General features: G+C 43.8%; 1 protein-coding gene across 2 annotated transcripts in view; it reads left to right on the top strand.

The window, feature by feature from the left end:
* The window catches only part of BEND5 (BEN domain containing 5), an 89407-nt gene that overhangs the window by 11653 nt on the left and 58912 nt on the right, over positions 1 to 18842 (top strand). For both annotated transcript variants that reach the window (XM_069232700.1, XM_069232701.1), the window contains one exon: positions 17773 to 18154. In XM_069232700.1, coding sequence (XP_069088801.1) covers positions 17773 to 18154 — 382 coding nt within the window. The remainder of the gene's footprint in view (positions 1 to 17772; positions 18155 to 18842) is intronic.

Below are 18842 nucleotides of genomic sequence, written 5' to 3' on the forward strand. Positions count from 1 at the left end.
TCCATTCATAGGTGTGCAGAATACTAGTATGAAGACTCACCAGTGGGAAAAAAAACAAGACTAGTCGTTTTAAATTAAAGTGTTCAGTAATTTAAAAAAAACACCAAACTGGCACTAGTGTATTCAGAGAGATCCATATGTTGTATCCAAACAGCAAAGATATAGCCTAGTTTCCCTGGTATTCTGAAGCTATATTGAAGACATATAAACAAGAGTTATTTAAACACGTTGCACGTCTTACCTGCTTTTCCAACACCTTTTATCCTATTCCTCACGAGACCCACTTCAGTTTGTCCTATATTCCTCCCCACGCCTATCTCAGTTTGTCATTGACAAGAGAGCAACTGGTTAGTTTTACTATATTAGCTGTTTTTTTCATTTTAGATTTACTTATTTCTGTTGCGATACATTTTATATCATTGTACCCATGCCTCCATGCCAAGACTTCTACGTAGCCCACAAATTGCTTGTGATATTTGACATCATTGCTTTGACTTGAAAAGTGAATCACAAATGTAGCACACTTCCTCTCTTAATGTCCTCAACCATTCAATGATGGATTCATCCCCAAATATTGGTAATTTGATTCATGACTTGTTCAGACAAGAACAAAAGCAAAGGGTGTTAACCTATTGTCTTGTATGTCTTAGCAAATGGAAGGAAAGTATTTAATAAAAGTCTTGAAAGCTTAACGATTCTTCAAAATAAATTCCTTCTCTCTTTTACCTCCTTTTAGTTCTCATGTAACTTTTCAAATCTAGTGTCCACGTTTTCCTATTTGTCTCCACATCCCAGCTTTTTCATCTTTATTTTCAACCTATAGATATTCAGATTCCAAGCAATTGTAAAAATAAATCGAATTCTAATATTCGAAAATTCAAACCAAAACATAACCAGCCCAACCACCCTTCCTTTGTAATGTTTTAGCTAAATTTGTTACTCTTAAAGCATTTTGTACCATCACACTTCTAAAACAAAAAACACGTTTTTAATTCTCCCCATGAGGTTTACTTTCACCTATCAAAATAAAATATTTGACGTGCACCATATTAAAACTCACATTGATTCTTTAAGTACAAAGATGTGCCTTCAGGCATAAGCCAAGGTACATTGTGCACACGTAATCTAAAACACATGCCCAGTCTATTTTCCAATGCTAACTGAAAGTCAGAGTCCACATCCAAGGTGCTGGAGGACTTCATTTCAAGTAGGTCATGAAGGAGAAGCAAAAATTGTCTTGGTAGGATCTGCACGGTGAAATGGGGAAAATGAGTCTTCTCTTTAGAGGATGGACGAGATCAATCATTATAGTTCATTACTTGGGGATGCCTTCATTTCTTCGGTTTGCTTGTATTTTTTGGCTACTGAAAACATTTATATAGCGCACAGCAACCAAGTGGGTCTACTGGTGTGCTTAATTCATCCTTCATTTCTTGAATTTCCACCCTTTTGCACCCTTGATGACACATAAGATAATACAGTTCTTTTAGTCCAGGAGGTTTTTCTCTCTGGCTAGCTGCGTTCTCGGCTGCATTATCTTTCCATTTCTTCTTCCTTGCCTTTTTTCTTCGTTGGGTCACATTATGGCTCGGAAATTTTGTCTTTTCATCCTCTTTCTTCTTTACCATTGTATTGTCATTCATTTGTAAAGTTAGCGATTTTCCGCACGCTACATGCTTTCCACAATTTTATCTTTAGTTTTTGGGTGAATGTTACTCACCAAATATGCCACTGTCTCACTTGTTCATCTTGTGTGTTGTTAATGATTTGTACCTTCTTTATTGCTGTTGCCACATCAAAGCCCTACATAAGCACTACAACGTTTAAGGATGCATTTGGTCTTTTATTGCATTTATAGATGCACTTCTGCTCAGTGCCCTGTCTTGGTATGTCTTTGATGGGATCTTTGTTTTTGCAGTATGAATGTGATGTAGATTTTGCACATATTCCTTTCATCTGATGGTTGGGTCACAAATTCACCATTTCTTTTTAAACGTGTTGTTGCTAGATAGGTCTTGCACAGGTGAATATCCGTAATGATGTGGCACAGAGCCTCAGGTCCAAATTTTCTCACACTTGGTGCCATCTTCAGATTAGTTTTTACAATGTTGAAAAGTTGGAACATGCATAGTATTGCCAAAAGCATAACACTTAGAAACCAAAAGGTGCTCTCAAAAGTCTGTTGAGCACAGCTTTTTATTAAAGTTGAACATTTTCGGTGGCTATGCAAACTCCAGTGTTGCAACCGTGACAAAAAATAGTGATGACTTAAAAGCGTGTCATGTATTTTGTTTATTATTGTCACCAGGGCACTTAAAGCGAGACTAGTAACAAATTCTGAAAGGGAGCTTGAATGTTTACTAAAGGTTTAAAGAACAGAAAGCAGCTTCAAAGAGGCACCCGTTCACTGAAGAGTACCTAAACCAGATACAACACCCCGGGTGTAATCTAGCACACCTGGAGTAGAGCCTTATAAGAACCCCTAAAATGTTGAATAGAGGGGATCCCATTATGGATTAAGCAATAAATGAAACAATTGTGATGAGTATTTTCATGAAAATGAGGCACAATTCTTTTCTACTCTTCCCTTGACAATCAATAAACTTTTAGTTCATCAATAAATCCATCTTCACAAGAGTTCCAAATTCCCATGAAGATGGAGGAGTCAGAGATGTGATGATAATGCTAAATATTCCTACAGCTGGTAATCAGTATTTCCTAACTAGGGATCAGATTTTGTAACAACCTAAGTTAATGTATGAATCTCCCGTGTTAGTTAAAGCATTCAGATCCAAGATGAAGAAGAAGAAATGTAAAATGGCTTCTCAAGATCAGGTTTTCATCCAAGGATTTCAACTAAATGAATGTGTCCACTAAATACTATTGCCACTGCTCTTATTGAGGCACACCTAACTAGCGCTTGCGGCATAGTTCCAAACCCAAATGCAATACAATACAGTACATTTCTAAAGCACACAGCTCTCTTGAGGTATTCCGGTGCTAGCCATATTTAGAAACTGTTAATACTAGAATAAAAAAAAGCATTTTTAGATTTTTTTCTAAATGCTGTTTCAGAAGCAAGTGGAAGTGCATTCCACAGCCTGGTAGCCAAAAGGCAAAGGATCTGCCTCCCCTTCTGGCTTTAAATATGCGCAGTGTTTGGAACAGTTTAAGATTGGTGGACTTCAGTGAGAGCGCCTGACGGCGTGGTCTCTGATGCTGATGATTCCAGCCTCTGAAGCAAAATAGCATGAGAGACAGAATCAAAAGCCGCAGAAAGATCTACAAGCATTACCATGACTGGAGTTTTTAGATCCAAGTTTACTTTGACATATTCAGAGACCTCAGGAAGAGTGGTCTCAGTCCTGTACCCTCTGCAAAATCCTCATTGCGAGTCATGGAGCTAGCGGATAGTCTCCAGGAAGTGAGTGCCCTGCCTGTCTATACTTTTCTCCAAATGTTTGGCAGCTGAGGGGAGAAAGGAGATAGGTCTAAAATTACTGAGAATGTTTGGATTAGCTGATGGCTTCTTTAGTAGAGTAAGCAAAAGAGCTTGCTTTCAACCAGAGGAGAAAAAACCCTGGGCGAGGGAATTATTGAGTAATCTATTCAAAATTGGATTTAGCACCAATTTGAGAACCTGCCTTGCATTTGATGAGATCCTTAAAGGATTCTTCAAGGGATATTGGGCAAAACAGAACAGCATGGGAATGAAATACTTTTTTTTTTTTTTTTTTCTGTCCTCATACACCTCACCGAGAAGTCACACCTTATTTCCAGCAGGTTCTCACTTGTATTCGAAACCAGAGGTGGACATACCGCCCAAGGAGGACCCTGTGTCACCTGCTCAGCCCACCTGGGGTACCCCCAGTGGCTGGCCCAGATGTAAGAGGGGGGAAGGATTTAAATCATCGGCCAGTGTGCCCCTGCAGAGGGGGGGGCCCATTCCAAAAGCGGAGCTCATAGTTTACTTTTTTTCCTTCTCTGATCAGGGCTGCCCACCTTAAGATCTAGTTTAGCTGTTTTCACAAACATGTCCAGCCAGCTCCTATACAGTGGAGGGGCAGCCATCATCCACTTTAAACATCTCCTTTCTAGCTAACAAAATAGCAAAGAACACGAAATTCCTATTATTTCTAGACCACCCTACCGAATCGCCGGGTTTGCCAAAAATAATTAGAGGGAGACTTGCAGTTAATTCCTTTCCTACCATCTGTGATAGCGCACCCACCACTTCCGACCAAAAGGAGATAACTCCCGGGCACTCCATGAACATATGAACATCTGCGGCCTTCGGAGCTCCACATTTGAGACACTTCACCACTTCCCCTTTCTTTATCTTTGTAAGTTTCGCTGGAGTGATATAGGCTCTATGTATCACATATAGATGATTCTTCCTCAACGGGGTGGCCTTAACTACCTCAAAACACATTCTCATTGATTCTTGCCACCCCGATTGCGCCATTTCTTTTGTCATAGTGCCTTGCCACAGCTGCTCTGGCAACTTAAAATCTCCGTCCATCAGCTCCAAATCTCCCAATACCACCTTGCAATCTTACAGCCATCGGGGGAGCCATTAAAAAGATCGTTTGATAAAGGGTTCACCCCCAGACGGCTTCGTCAAGTAGACTGTACCCGGGCAGCCAGTTGGAAATATTTAAATCTAGACAAAGTGCCTCCTGTCATACCCCTCAGTTCTTCCCAAGAAAGTAACCTCGCATCCTCTATAAGATCACCCCAATATTCTAAACCGGCATCTCTTAACGGTTTGGCCAAAGCGTCTTTCAGACATTCTGGAGTGCCCGGAGAATCCCAAATAGGGGCTAGACTTCTCTGAGTTAACCTGGTAGCCAGAGACAAAACCAAAATCCTCAGCTAATCTTCGTAGGGCTCGGAGAGCGGTCGATAAATCAGCGGTGAATACCATTAAATCATCTGCATAAAGTGCAACTTTCCTCTCCCACTGCTCCATTTAAAAGCAGCTATTTCAGAACACTGTCTTATTTTCCTGGCAAAGGGTTCGATATACAGATCAAACAAGAGTGGAGACAGCGGACACCCCTGCCTAGTTCCCCTCGATATCCTAAAGCAATTTGTTAGTTTCCCATTAATTAAGATTCTAGCAGAGGGGTCAAAGTAAATCCATTTAATGGTTTTGCAAAAATTATTCCCCAAATTATAACTATTCAAAATGTGAGCTAAATAACTCCAGTTGACCCTATCAAAAGCCTTTGTAGCGTCCAAGGCTATAACCCCCAGGGGGGTCCTATAAGTAGTTGCCAAATCTATTGCCCCAATCAAGGTGTGCGTCAACTCATGTAGATACCTGCCCTTAATAAACCCCTTCTGATCCATGTTAATTAGATCCTTTACCTACCTGAAAGAACCTTTGCAAACAACTTGTAATCTGAATTCAACAACGAAATGGGTCCATATGACTCACACCTAGTCGGATTTTTACCAGGTTTTAGAATCAACAAAATGACTGCCTCATTCCAAGATGCCGGAATAGGGGAGTCATTCGCAAATACCTCAGAGAACAATTTTAACAGAAAGGGCATTAATACCTGCTCCAAGGCCTTATACAATTCACCTGGGAGACCATCTGGACCTGGGGCCTTACCCCCCCTTACTTCCCCTCAAGGCGGCTATGATTTCATCTGGGGTAATAGGCCTATTCAACCAAAGCTGCTGCTCCCAGGATAAACGGGAGAATATCTTCCCCCAGCCAAGTTTGAACAGCCCGTTCAGTAACCTCGACCTCTTCTGTATAAAGTTGAGAGAAAAATTGTACAAAGTCCCTATTTATTTCCCCAATCTCTCTAGTCCTCTGCGCTTGCTCTACCTCAGTTTCCTTAATAGAATTTCTTACTTGATCCCTTTTTGCTTTCCAACCCAGTAGTTTCCCTTGGTTTTTCCCATATTCAAAATGTGCCAACTTACTCGCCTCCCATCGCTTCGTAAGTCTTGCTTGCAAAAGAGCTTCCACTTGATGTTTCAAAACGACCAATCTTTGCTGCCTTACTCACTTCTCATCTTCGTCTGTACTCATCAATAACTTTTCTCTACAAATCCTCATTTCTTCCTCCAAATGCTCCAACTCCTCCCTATACAGCTTATTCTTATAACTAGCAATGTTAATAAGAATCCCTCGTATCACTGCCTTATAGGTGTCCCAAACCACATAAAATGGAGCTGAACCCAGATTCACCTTAAAAAAACTCCTCCGTTTCTACACGCAGCCTGATTCTGACTTCTTCATCTAATAATGAAGAGCAATCCAACGTCCACCGACTCACCTCCCTCTCTTTTAATAAATTCATTTTTAATACGACTGCTCCATGATCCGATAAATGAGAGGGGAAGATACTCAATATTAACTATCGCACCGCGCCATAACTGATCCACCAAAAAATAATCAATACGCGATGAATGGTTATACTTCTTATTATTATATGAAAAAGCCTGTTTAGGTCCCACTCTATCTCTCCACCAATCCTCCAATGCCCTTTCCTTCATCATCCTTTTCAAAAACTGCTGAGAGTTTGAATTAACTACTGATCTACTTTTAGTTGATCTATCCAACTTATTGTCTAATATTATGTTGAAATCTCCTGCCATTAACACTGGGTCTGAAGAATCCAACGACTGACAAAACAGCTTCTTAAGAGGCTCTGTATCATCGCTATTGGAACCATAAAACCCAACCAGAGTAACAGGTCTGCCAAGTAACTTAACTTTAATTATTACCCACCTCCCTGCAGTATCTACACTAGCCTTTAATATTACTGGATCGCACTGATGTTTAAACACTATTGCCACCCCCCTAATATGAGAGCACTGTTCAGTACATACACAACAGCGGACCCACTTCTGTTTTCTAAACAAGGCTTTACATTCTTCACCAGTTAAATGTGTTTCTTGCAGTATCAAAACCTGTGCAGAAGAATCCCTCAAATACTGTAGAATCCTGTCTCTCCTGCCACTCACCCTCAAACAATTCACGTTCCAAGAAAGTATTTGAAGTTTCCCCTGAGAGCAAACACCTTGGGCTGCCCCTTCCTTATGCATCCCTTACGGATTGACTAATAAGCTGAGGTGTACAGGACTTTTTTCTTTTGCCAATATTCCTCCCATCTGCTCCCCACCCTGTGCTCCCCTTAACCCCCCCTCTCGTGCCCCTCCTTCCCCCTCATAAGAAACCCCCCCAACCCCATCCTGTGCTCCCCTCACCCCCTCCCGAGTCCCTCCTTCCCCTCCCAGGAGAACCCCCCCGTTGTTCAGGTCCATGACCCAATTTTGAAGCACCATTCGGCCATCCCTCGGCGGGCACAGATTACTTCTCGATGCCTCCATCTTTAATAGTCTCCAGCAGCTAGTCCGCTGCTTTCCCCTCTCTTATGTTATACATTTTGTTATTGTGCACAATCTTGAGAGTAGCAGGGAACTTCATCTGAACCGAGGCGCCTAGTTTCCTAAACTCTTCCACCCACCTCCCTAGCTCACACTGCCTATTTATAGTCGCACTAGACAAATCAGACCTGACCTCAAACGTAAAATGATCTCCCTTTAAAGTTTTCTATTTAAGAGCCAAAGCCAAGATTTTCTCTTTCAAAGAATAAGTTTGAAAATGTATCTAAATCTTCAGAGGTTTGAGACTATCTGGCCTCTTCTTAAAGGGGTCTCTGTGAATTCGCTGAATATCCCCTGCTATTTCCTCAAGAGACTCTTCCAATGAAAGCGAACTTTTAAGAAAAGAGCTCAGAAACGTTTTTTAAGTTTCCACCTTCCACGCCCTCCGGGACATTCAGCACTCTCAAATTATTTCTCCTAAAGTTGTTCTCCAATTGTTCCAACTTACTCTGAAGAGCCTGCTCATTTCCCTTAACAAATCGATTTCTTTTTTGTGGTCTCTAATTTCCACTTTCATTTCTCCCACCGCCTCTTCCACAGCTTGTGTTCTTTATACCAGAAGATCCAACTTTTTCTCCAAAGCTCCACAAGCCTCTCTTATTTCCCCTTGATTAATTTCAGAAATGGCAAAACCCTTTTTAATGTCCTTCGATAAGGTTGGGAGCACTGCCTCAATAGGGGAGCCAGGATTACTACCAAGAACTACTAAGCCAAGGCTGGATGTCGGGGGGGGGGGTAAACAGGAACCCCACTCCCCTGCAACATATCAACCAACGATGATACAGATTGAGGGACTGTCTCCTCATTAACCATAACTTCTCCAACCTTCTGCTGACCAACTAGAGTCCCTTGGAACGTCGAGGGTTGCTGTTGGCTATCAAGAGAGTGTCTCCCACCTTGGCAACCATCTTCCCCTTCTGCCTCCATCTCCGAACCCCTTGAAACACTCCCATCCATCTCGCTTTCAAAAATCGCCGATTTATCAGAGGACTTGACTTTAAAAAAATGCTTTTGCTGATGGAGTCAGTTTGAAGCTTACTGTTTTCTTCCTAGTTTTTATACCTTTTAGGGGCTTAAAACCACCATCTCCACTTCCTTCCCCAGTGTCCAATTTAGCTCGTGGCAGACTTTGCCTACCAAAAAGGGTATGGCGCCTCATAGAATCCAACTTACAATGTACCATGCCCGGCTGGCTCTCCTCCCTCTCCTCACTCCCACCACCTCCTACCTTCTCATGGAGTGCTGTTATACCAGAAGAGAGACGAATACTGGAGCTGCTACTGCACCGTCTTGCCACTTGCTTCAAGCTAGCGGCTGTCCTGTCTTCGTTCAGCAGCCTGTCAGCGTCAGTGCTGACTCTGCCTGCCCAAACTCGGAAGGGAAGTCGGGCTGCTACTCGCCTGGAGCGTCCGAGCTCTAAGCTAGCCCTGAGCCAGCACAGCCCAGGAGAAGCACCGGGACCCCCAACGAGGCCCTCGCTATGCCGCCGCGGCGCTCCCATTCACAAGCGCGGGAGCCAGCTGAGTATTTTTCCAGGGATTTGCCTCCTCCAAAACGCCAGAGACGTCGGCCGCTGTGCCTAAAGCCGAGGAGCCAGTAAGTGCTTCAGCGCGCTGCGCAGAGGACAGCCGCCATGTTCTCCTTGGGAATGAAATACTTTGAGAAATAGAGATCGGTGCATGGAATTGGCCATAAATTGCTTGAACTTTACTATGAAAAAAGTCTGAAAGGCCTTTCAAAGTTCCCTTTAGGGAGTAAGAGTACTTTTGAAAGCCGTAGGTGAAAGAAAGGAGTTAACCCACTTGAACAGTTCCTGAGGCATATTATCAGGTTCAGAAATGGATGTAGCAATATATGTTTTTGAGCCATCTTAATTGCTGTTTAAGGGCAGCCAGATATATCAGTTTCTTTTCCTTATCATACTTAGTCCTCCATTGCCTTTCTAATTTTTTGCAATTAGATTTCTCTGCTTTAAGAGCAACAGAAAACTGAGGTGCTGATGGCTTAGATCTCTTGAGTGAGTGGTATTATGTAGGTGCAATGGTATCCATGGCATTCTCAATTCAGTTGTTAAAAAGGCCAGTGTCTTGTTCTAAATCTCCAGTTAGATCCAAATTGATGGACTGGAGAGCCTGTGTAAGAAGCAAAACATTAACCCTATGCCAAGGTCTAGACTTCTTTGTAATCAAACAAGCTGAGATATGACAAAGGGATCTCGTTGTGCTCAGACCAAACAAGATTCACCACTGGGTTAACTTTAACTAATGAAGAGGTTGACAGGATGAGGTTAAGAGTATGGGCAATTATGTGAGTGGGCACCTTAATGAGTTGCTCAAGATTAAAACTCTACAAGACGCTCATGAATTGCTGTACAAGTTTGTTATTAGGTTCATTACCTGCAGGTTGAAATCTCCTAAAACCACAAAGTTGGCATGCAGTGGATAAAATTGACCCAAAGTGTCAGCCAAGGATTAAAGAGATGAAACTAGGCCATGAGGGGCGATAAAAAATTGCACCTGATACTGCAAAAAAGGGGGCCAGAATGATAGTAAACAGCAAACCCTCAATGTTGTCAATATTAGTAAGCTTAGAAAAGTACAGGAGTAAACAGAACAATATATAATCGCCACCCCACCCTCATTTTTATTCTCCCTATCAACATGCTTGATCGAGAAATCTTAGGGGATTGCTAAGGCACTATCAGCGGCGGAACTATCCTTTAGCCAAGTTTCTGTGAGGAATAGTACATTCCAGTTCTTATCATTTAATAGATTAAAGATGTGAAGTGCATGTCTGGGTAAGGAACTGCAGTTTAGGAGACAGGCATTGAAGGATACTCCAGGAGGGGATAAAGAAGCCCTGTGTAATCTATCCTGAGCCAAAGGTCCATGGGCCTTATTAGGTAAGTTATTAAAAGACTTCGGAGCTTCAAGGAAAAAACTGCATCTAAGGGAGCCAATGCCCGTTACAAGATTGTCCATGTTAAAGACCTCAGCATGTGCACAGGAAGCGCATCGTAGAGAGAGCAGCTCCAACTTAATGTGCTTAATAAGGGGAGGCTTAATGGCAAGTCTTACCCGCAGCGTGGCTGGCGCTGGCTGCAATCCGGATGTGAACGGGCACAGACAGCCTTGGCTTTTTGCGTGCCAGCGGCATGCGTCTGCGGCATCGTTCTGTTTAAATGGAGTGAGGCCACTGAATGGCTAGAGCACAACCAAAAGGAAATTCCGGTTCGATGTTGGTTCAGTGGGAATCAGCAAGTCGTACTCCATAAAGTGCCAGGTGCAATATCAAGGAAGTACGGTCTAATGTTTAATCAGGTAATTTAAGGAGCCACCAATTTCCTTAATTCCCCCCCTAAAATGCGAAAGCTCTTAGACATGAGTGATTGCAAAAACAGACCTCCTGAGTGCCCCAACATGCCAAAAAGAGTAGGCGGCACTCAGAGAAAATTCCCAGCAATAATGATGTGCTGATACAGAGCAATAAAAAAGACAGCAATATAAAAAACAATAGCACTAGCAACATGACCACAGCAAGAAAATGAAAAGTTATTAAAAATCATTTGCAAGCGAACAGACTGCCCAGTCATAATGTTCCTTTTTTATTATGATGTAGAATGAGGAATACATTGCTGTCAGTAATGGATGGTTGGGTTAAGGAGAAGATGTTAGGGTGCATGGCTGGAAGAGCCAGCAAGGCGGCCACTCTTCCGAGAGCTCCGCATCGTCAGCCCACTTATTCTCGCCAGTTATTCCCTTGGTGCTCGACATCGCCCCTTCATCCGCATGCTATCACCAGCTGAATCCGGGGGTCAGCTGGATACTCCCTGTGTTTGTGCTGCCAGGCACTCTGCGACAATGCAGAAGAGGTGAGCAAGGGAGGTCTTGGGTGGCCCGCTCGACTTCTGCTTGTGTCCCCACCAGAGCGCACAATGCCCCGGCTCCCCATTACAGAGTGCTCCCATTCCCTGGGCTCCTAGGACCACTGACCGCGCCCCGCTCGAGCCGAGAACACCCCTCGGGATCCGTGAGTCAGCGGCAGGCCGAGATGCAGGAGGATCCAGTGCAGCCCAGCCTCCATGCACCCGCCGGCTTCTTTGCCTCCACTGGCACCTTTTCCGTTGCCCACATTCTTCCTTAGAGCCCGAGGACCCACCGCCACTGCCATAGGAGAGGAATGGCTGGGGGGAGCGACGCGTCCTGGATCCGCCGCATTCGCAGAATGGAGGAGACTCCTCCCTTGAAATACAGCATCCAGTGGGGACGGGTGCTCCTTACGACCGATGCTACTACCCAGGCAGCTGGACACAGACCATTCCTGACTAACCCTCGTGGTCTGGGACTGTGAGCACTCGAGGGGTACCTTCAGAGACCACCTCCACCTTCAGCTGCCCAGCCTGGGATGAGATGGGTACCCCTACTTCGATCTTCCTCCGTTGAGGGGAGCCTACCCTACGACTGGACTACTGGGGAGACCCTGTTCTGAGAGCGTGTTGCACCCTTTCACCGGTTCCACCATCTGGCACGAGGCCACCGCAACTAGTGCTGCCCACACTGAGGGGACTAGCCAGGCGGACTAGACCCCTCTGCGCGCTCTCTCTCCCCTTTTCTCCTGTCGCACGACTCCCGGTGAGACTTTGCAAAGTCAATCAGACACCATGAACATTCTTTATTAACCACTTTCTCTCTTTATCGTATCCGCTTCTTTCTCTCCAGTTTTCCATTTCCTCCTTTTTACTTACAGCTATCTTTTCTCTATCCCTCTGTCTCATTGTGGTTTATCTTTCTGTTGCAATATCCCTCTGTCTCTCCTCTTTTCCCATTCTCAGTCTGTCCCTCACCCAGTCACCTTTGCTTTCTTTTGCTCCCTTTCCCTTGGCTGCCTCTGTCTCCTATTCTCATATTCCTGTTCTCTTTCGTAAACCTCCCCTCTGTATCTCCCATCCATCTTTTTTCACTCCTTCCCAAACTGCCCCTTCACACACCTCGCTCCTATTAGTCTGTTACTCCGCTCTCTTTGCATCGCTTGTTCTTGTGTGCCTTTCTTTTTGGCTCCCTCTTTTAGATCCCCTCTCTGCTTAACACCTCCTTGTTATTTTTCTGACTTCTTATTTTACGCCTCTCCTTCTCAGTCCTACATGTCTCTCATGATAACCCTTGTTTAATTATTTCTCTACACATTTTCCCCAGCTGAGCTGTCTTAATAGTAGACATACACCCTAGCTAATCTAACTAATACCTAAATTCTGGGTACTAATGCAAGCTTATAAACTGTCCCAAGTATATTGAATAGTGAGAGAAGACATATTCATTAAATTCCTTCATAAGACATGTAGAGGTCCTATTCTTGTTTCTCTCATCTTAATCTGCAAATAATCCGTTGGCCGCTTTCGATTACCTGTTTTTTTTATAAGACCTAGACATGTTCTATTTGTTTTTTTTTATCCACTCATCCTACTCTGCGACTGATCCACTGCCCACATTGGAGTACCTGTTACATCACCTCTTCCTACCTGCTTTCGACTGAGTGGCCAGCTATCTTCTTAGTTAATTTCAATCACTTGAATCCTGGAAACCTTGTGGCCTGGATCTGGAGTACCTTTATTTTGCCAGGTGCCCTATATTTGTAATCATTTATATTTGAGTGCTTACCTCCTTTTGATAACTTTTTCTCTCCTTTATAGTGGTGGTTGATTTTATGTAATTGACAACAGCTGAAAAATAGTCTAGCCTAGACCTTTCAGATACCTTGGTCTACACCAGTCACATTTTATCCAGACCAGTTTATTGCTATAGAAAATATAACCTAAACTAAATACTTTCTAATAATTTTAATGCCCGAGATACCATGATTTGGTTAGACATGGGGAAAATCCTTAGTGCAGCAGTACATCACAAATAAGCACAATGGGGAGGCAGCGGCCTATCCAGGACTGTTCTGCTGCCAACTAATACTGCAGGGACAGGGAGCATATCTTGACTTATCTTTCCAGATGAGACGATTGTATGAAAATGTATCAATGCCTTTGCAGCAAGGAGGATGCAGCTTCAGCCCAAGGAGAAGTGTTTTACTGTCTGGGAGTGTCAAATGAAGCAGATATGAGGACTTATGGAAAGTATATAGCTTGTAGGTGGCTGAGAGTTGGTACGAAGCAGAATCTGTTGAGCAAGGTTTTCCAACCTTGTCTGTATTGAGAGACATTTATGTTCATTGAAGGTCATCAACAGCTCCTAATATTATAAGTGTTGCGATAGTGACTACATCGGACAATAAGTGACCACTGTTAGACCTGGCATCCTTAGGGTGGTCGAACCCCAGACTTTTTGACTTTACCTCCTGTTTTGTTTCTCTATCTTTTTATTGGCCTTAGGACCATGGGCACTTTCAGTGGTAGCTGGGGGAGCTATGTGATTGCCCTCATGTTGGGAAGAGCTGAAGGCTGGCACTGCGCCCGGGCCCCTCAAACTGGTGTTGGTAGGCTGTGTAGGCTTTGCCGGTGTCCCTCGTGGAACAACATGGTTGAAGGGAGGTTGCGCTGAGGGATTTCTGAGGAGCCATTAGGGAAGCCGGCAGGCGGTGTCTTCTCGCAGCACTCCGGTCAGTGTGGTGGGCTGATAGTCACTGCGGGGCCCCATCGATGCAGCGACAGACAGGGAAGTCGGCTGACAGTAACTCTGCTCGGTACTCTGATCCAATGTCCGGATCGTCTCTGGGTGGGGGTGAGGTGGTTATAGGCAAATGAAAAGACCGCCAAGCCGAATTTATGCTAGGTTAGTCACGGCACACTGAGTCCAGCGTGAGGTTTTATCCAATGAGGCTACTGGTTCTCCTAGAGCGGACTGCTGGAGTTATTTAGGCAATCTTTAGCAGGAATTAAATAACTGCGGCTGATAGCGAGGTCTTTGATGTCTCTGAGACTGCAGCGGAAACAGGAGGCAAGCCAGCAAGCCAGTGGAGTCACTTCTGGAGATATCTTTAGGTCCTTCTTGCAGGAAAGAGGTCAGCAGGCTGCAGGAGAAAACAGCAAGCAGGGCAGCAGTTCCTGGGAACAGTTAGGCACAGCAGAGTGGTAGTCCTTTTATCGCAACAGCCTTTACTCCAGCAGAGGTTTTTGCAGGTCCAGGAATGTACTCATTTTAGTGGGGCAAGAGACCCATTACTTATACTGACACATGCCTTTGATTGGGGGGGGAGACTACAAAGGAATTCTTCTGGAGTGCACAGGTTCCCCCCCCCCTTTCAGGTCAGCCTTGGCTCCAGACTGTCAGTGGGAGGTAATTAGCCCCGCTGTGTGGACTTTAGTCACTAAACTTTGAAATGTAAGTGTGATCCCTTCACAACCTCCTCCCCAGGAAGACTCAAAAGTGTGAAGATAAATACAGATGTAGCTGAGCATCCTCTGTTGTGGGTGTCTGAAGGGAATGCACAAGTGTAGCTGTCACCTAGCCCAAGCCAGATGCGTATTGGAGATAGACTGTAGGCATACATGGCAGTGAGTGCAGAGAAACGCCCACTTTCTAAAAGTGGCATTTTTAAAATACTAATAATAAATCTGACTTTACCAGTAAAGAAGATTTATTATTACCATTCCAATGGCACTAAACATGATGCAGCTACTCCTCTCAGATCAGGAATTACAGCTTAAAGATTTTATAAGGAATTTCCAATGCTGGCCTATGCAAGGGGTAGGTCTCACAATAATGAAAAATTACTTTAGGAGTTTTTCATTACTAGGCATGAAAAACATAAAGGTGTATGTCCTGCCTTTTGCTTGCATGGCACTCTGCCCTTTGGGCTACAGAGGGTCTACCTCAGTATATGTAAGAAAATGGGAGTTCTGGGCTTGACATGAGGTTTTAGATTCCAAGTCGGGGTGGCAGTGAGACTGCACAGACAGCTCTGCAGTGGCGGTCCTGAGATATGTTTACAGAGCTATTTAAGTGGGTGGCACATACAGCGTTGTAAGCCTACTAGTAGCGTTTAATTTATAGACCCTGGGTGGTAGACCTGTCAGCTCTTGGCGGGGTTTTCCCTGTCTTTTGGGCTCTTGACCTGTTCTTGATCCGGTGCTGAATCTCGTTTTTGCTGGCTTTAGGACTCTGGACACTACACCACTGTTGGCCAGTGCTAAAGTGCAAGTGCTCTCTTTCTAAATGGCAGTGGTGATTAGTTTATCCATGATTGGCATATCTGATTTACTAGTAAGTCCCTCGTATAGTGTGCCAAGTGTGCCCAGGGCCTGTAAATCAAATTGGGCCTGCAGCACTGATTATGCCAAACACATGAATAGCCCTGCAAACATGTCTCAAACCTGCCATTGCGGTGCCTATGTGTGCAGTTTTACACTGCCATGTCGACTTGACAAGTGCAACCACTTGCCAGGACCAAACCTTCCCTTTTACTACATGTAAGTCATCCATTATGTAGGCCCAAGGCAGCCCCATGGGCAGGGTGCGGTGTATCTAAAAGGTGGGGCATGTACTGGTGCGTTTTACAAGTTCTGATAGTGAAATACTGCTAAATGTGTTTTTCACTATTGCAAGGACTATTTCTCCCATAGGGTAAAATGGGGATTGCCTTGAAATATATTTTAAGTGTAATTTTCCATTGAGAGCACTAAACATGATGCAGCTACTCCTCTCAGATCAGGAATTACAGCTTAAAGATTTTATAAGGAATTTCCAATGCTGGCCTATGCAAGGGGTAGGTCTCACAGTAATGAAAAATTACTTTAGGAGTTTTTCATTACTAGGCATAAAAAACATAAAGGTGTATGTCCTGCCTTTTGCTTGCATGGCACTCTGCCCTATGGGCTACATTGACCACCCTCGCGCACGCACAGCAGTTACCTTCAACCCCTTCCAGTAACTCCATCTTGATCGTAGCTAGCCTACCAAGCCTTCTGTTTTTTCACAGGTAATGGTTTGTTCTCATTAATAGTGATAAGTCACAAACAAAAAAAAGATTGAGTTCAGAGTGAATAATTTAGAGAATTTAACCACTAACACAACCTACTGGAGAAGTGAGAAAAGGGAATTTATTGCTTCAGAACGCTGACCCACTTTTACTATATCTTCTGATTGTCATATCATTCTGTACGACATCAAGCCTAGCAGCAAATGTTTTCAGGAAAGCACAACCTTTAGTTTCCAGTCCAACCTTTCAATCTATAGTAAAGCAGTGATGAAGTGGGTTTTGCAGAATTCTTTAAGGGCATCAGTTCTATCATGGCCGTTACTTAGTTTACTTGAAGATATCTGAATATGCCTCACTGAAGCCCAACTAAACTGGAAGGGGAGCCCCCGAGTTAGCATTCGAGATATTGGTGACTGAAACACTCTTAGTGTCATTAATCAGTGTTTTGGGCTCAGCCGTTGCATGCAAATTCCAAGTCTATGGCTAACTTTTGGAGGCTCCAAGATATTCTGTAATTCTCTTTCCGTTTAGCAGCAGCTGAAAATTTCAAAAAATCCCTTCTGTTGTGTTCTTCTGTGCCTTCTTCTCTGTTACACAACACCTTTTGTCATGCTAAGTTATCATGAAGGCAGTTTGAGGGCCCACGGCCACAAGACCACTACCGGACATGGGGAAACTTATAATCCTGGTGAGGCTGCTGGCCCCATTAACATTAGTGGGACATTGACAATGAAGTTGTAGGTAGTTAGTAAATTTCCCCTCAGTAACAATTTCAGCCTCCATTTGAAACATGGATATTGACATTTACTTTTAAGTTTGATTCTTTTCTGTGCAGCAGTCATATCATTTTAAGTTAAATCTGCATATGCTGTTTATGGACTTCATGCAACGCTTTTTATTGAAATGTTCTCTCGATGTAAATTAAGATAACTTTGAGCATTTACAGTGTCATGTGAGGTCAGTTGTCTCTAGTTCGATCAGTTCCATGTCTCACACTATACTAGACCCATTGTCTCCGGTCTTGTTTCCCAGGTTACCCATTTGTAGACAAGATCTCTTGCTGCAGGCTGTTTTTGTTCTTTTTTTATTGCTACGATAAGCCAAATGTAACCTCTAGAAAGAGCTTACTACCCATTTAGTATTTCACTGCTGTCAAAAAAGACTGTCAAGAGAAAGTTACTTATCAATTTGTAATCATCCTCAATTTCTTTTAAATCGAGACTTGTCTGAGGACCTCAGGCGCATGCTCCTTGTAAATCTAGATATTAATTGCATTTCAGGATTCCACTAATCACTAAATCGACCCCACCTTGGTATAATCAGTGCCTACCTTAGACATTCTCAAATTCAATTCCTACCTGTGTATTCTGTGGAACTTGGTTTGCTGTCCTCGAATCCGCATGAACTGTACTAACTTGGACTCCTCTCTCTGACATCCAGAGGCTTGATGGAAGAAAGGTGACGGAAAATGCACACAAAAGTATTGAAGCAGTTGTTGCCCGACTTGAACAGCAAAATGGCTTAATGCAGACTCAGAACTCCAGCTGCAAAGCAGACATTATTGCGCCTTCGGATATCATTAGCGCAGACCAAATGAACAGTGCAACCATCCCTCGTGCCTTGTATGAGGAGTTGTTGAGAAACTACACAGCGCAGCAAGAGAACATGAGACGCATCCAGCTAGATCTGGAGAGAACGCGGAGACAGCTTGTGCAGCAGGCCAAGAAACTGAGAGAGTACTGGACTCTGGTGGCAGAAGTGAAGGAGCTGAGAGACCTCAACAGAAGGCTACAGGATGTGCTGCTTCAACGGTTGGGCAGTGGTAAGTTTGCTGAATCCCAGATGCATGTTTTGAATAGTCTTAGTTAATTGTATGTTGGCAAATACAATGTCAGTGGGTAAAATAAACCTGTTACCCTGCAATCGGAGTGCGACCGCTATGTATCCCACCTCTGTCTCCCTTCCATAGTCTGCACCACTCTAACGTCCAGGTAAGATATGCAGGTTGGAGTGGGACCTCAGCAGTGTTAGTGGAATAAATAAGAAATACACGAGAAGCCCCATAACTGCCCACATTTCACTTGTTACTGCTTCCTTTATGCGGTATTCGTTCCTGTTGATGTTCCAACAGTTGATGCTCTCCCTTCCACCCATGCTTCCTGGAAGTAGGCATATTTTCATGATTCCCTAGGAAAAGATGATGTACTATTCTGATCCACCCCATCGGGTATATCGCTAAAGTATTCTCATGTGCCTTGCTGTAGTCTCTGCAAGCTGAGACTGAAACTCCAGGTGTGCAGTCTGTTAGTATGCTCAGTAGAGATGGTAGATCATGGGCAGATGAGTAATTTAAAGAGTCAAAACACAGCTCTCCTTGCTTCACCCTTTTGGTGCAGGACTTTTTGGGGGTGGTGATTGTGAGGGCAGCAGGAAACAGGGTGGCAGACGAAGGGAGGGGTCTTTGCAACCCTGCTTGCCGAAGAATGGGCAGGAAGCTCAGTGCACTAAAG

Source organism: Pleurodeles waltl, chromosome 4_2 (assembly GCF_031143425.1).
Source record: "Pleurodeles waltl isolate 20211129_DDA chromosome 4_2, aPleWal1.hap1.20221129, whole genome shotgun sequence".
Lineage (NCBI taxonomy): Eukaryota > Metazoa > Chordata > Amphibia > Caudata > Salamandridae > Pleurodeles > Pleurodeles waltl.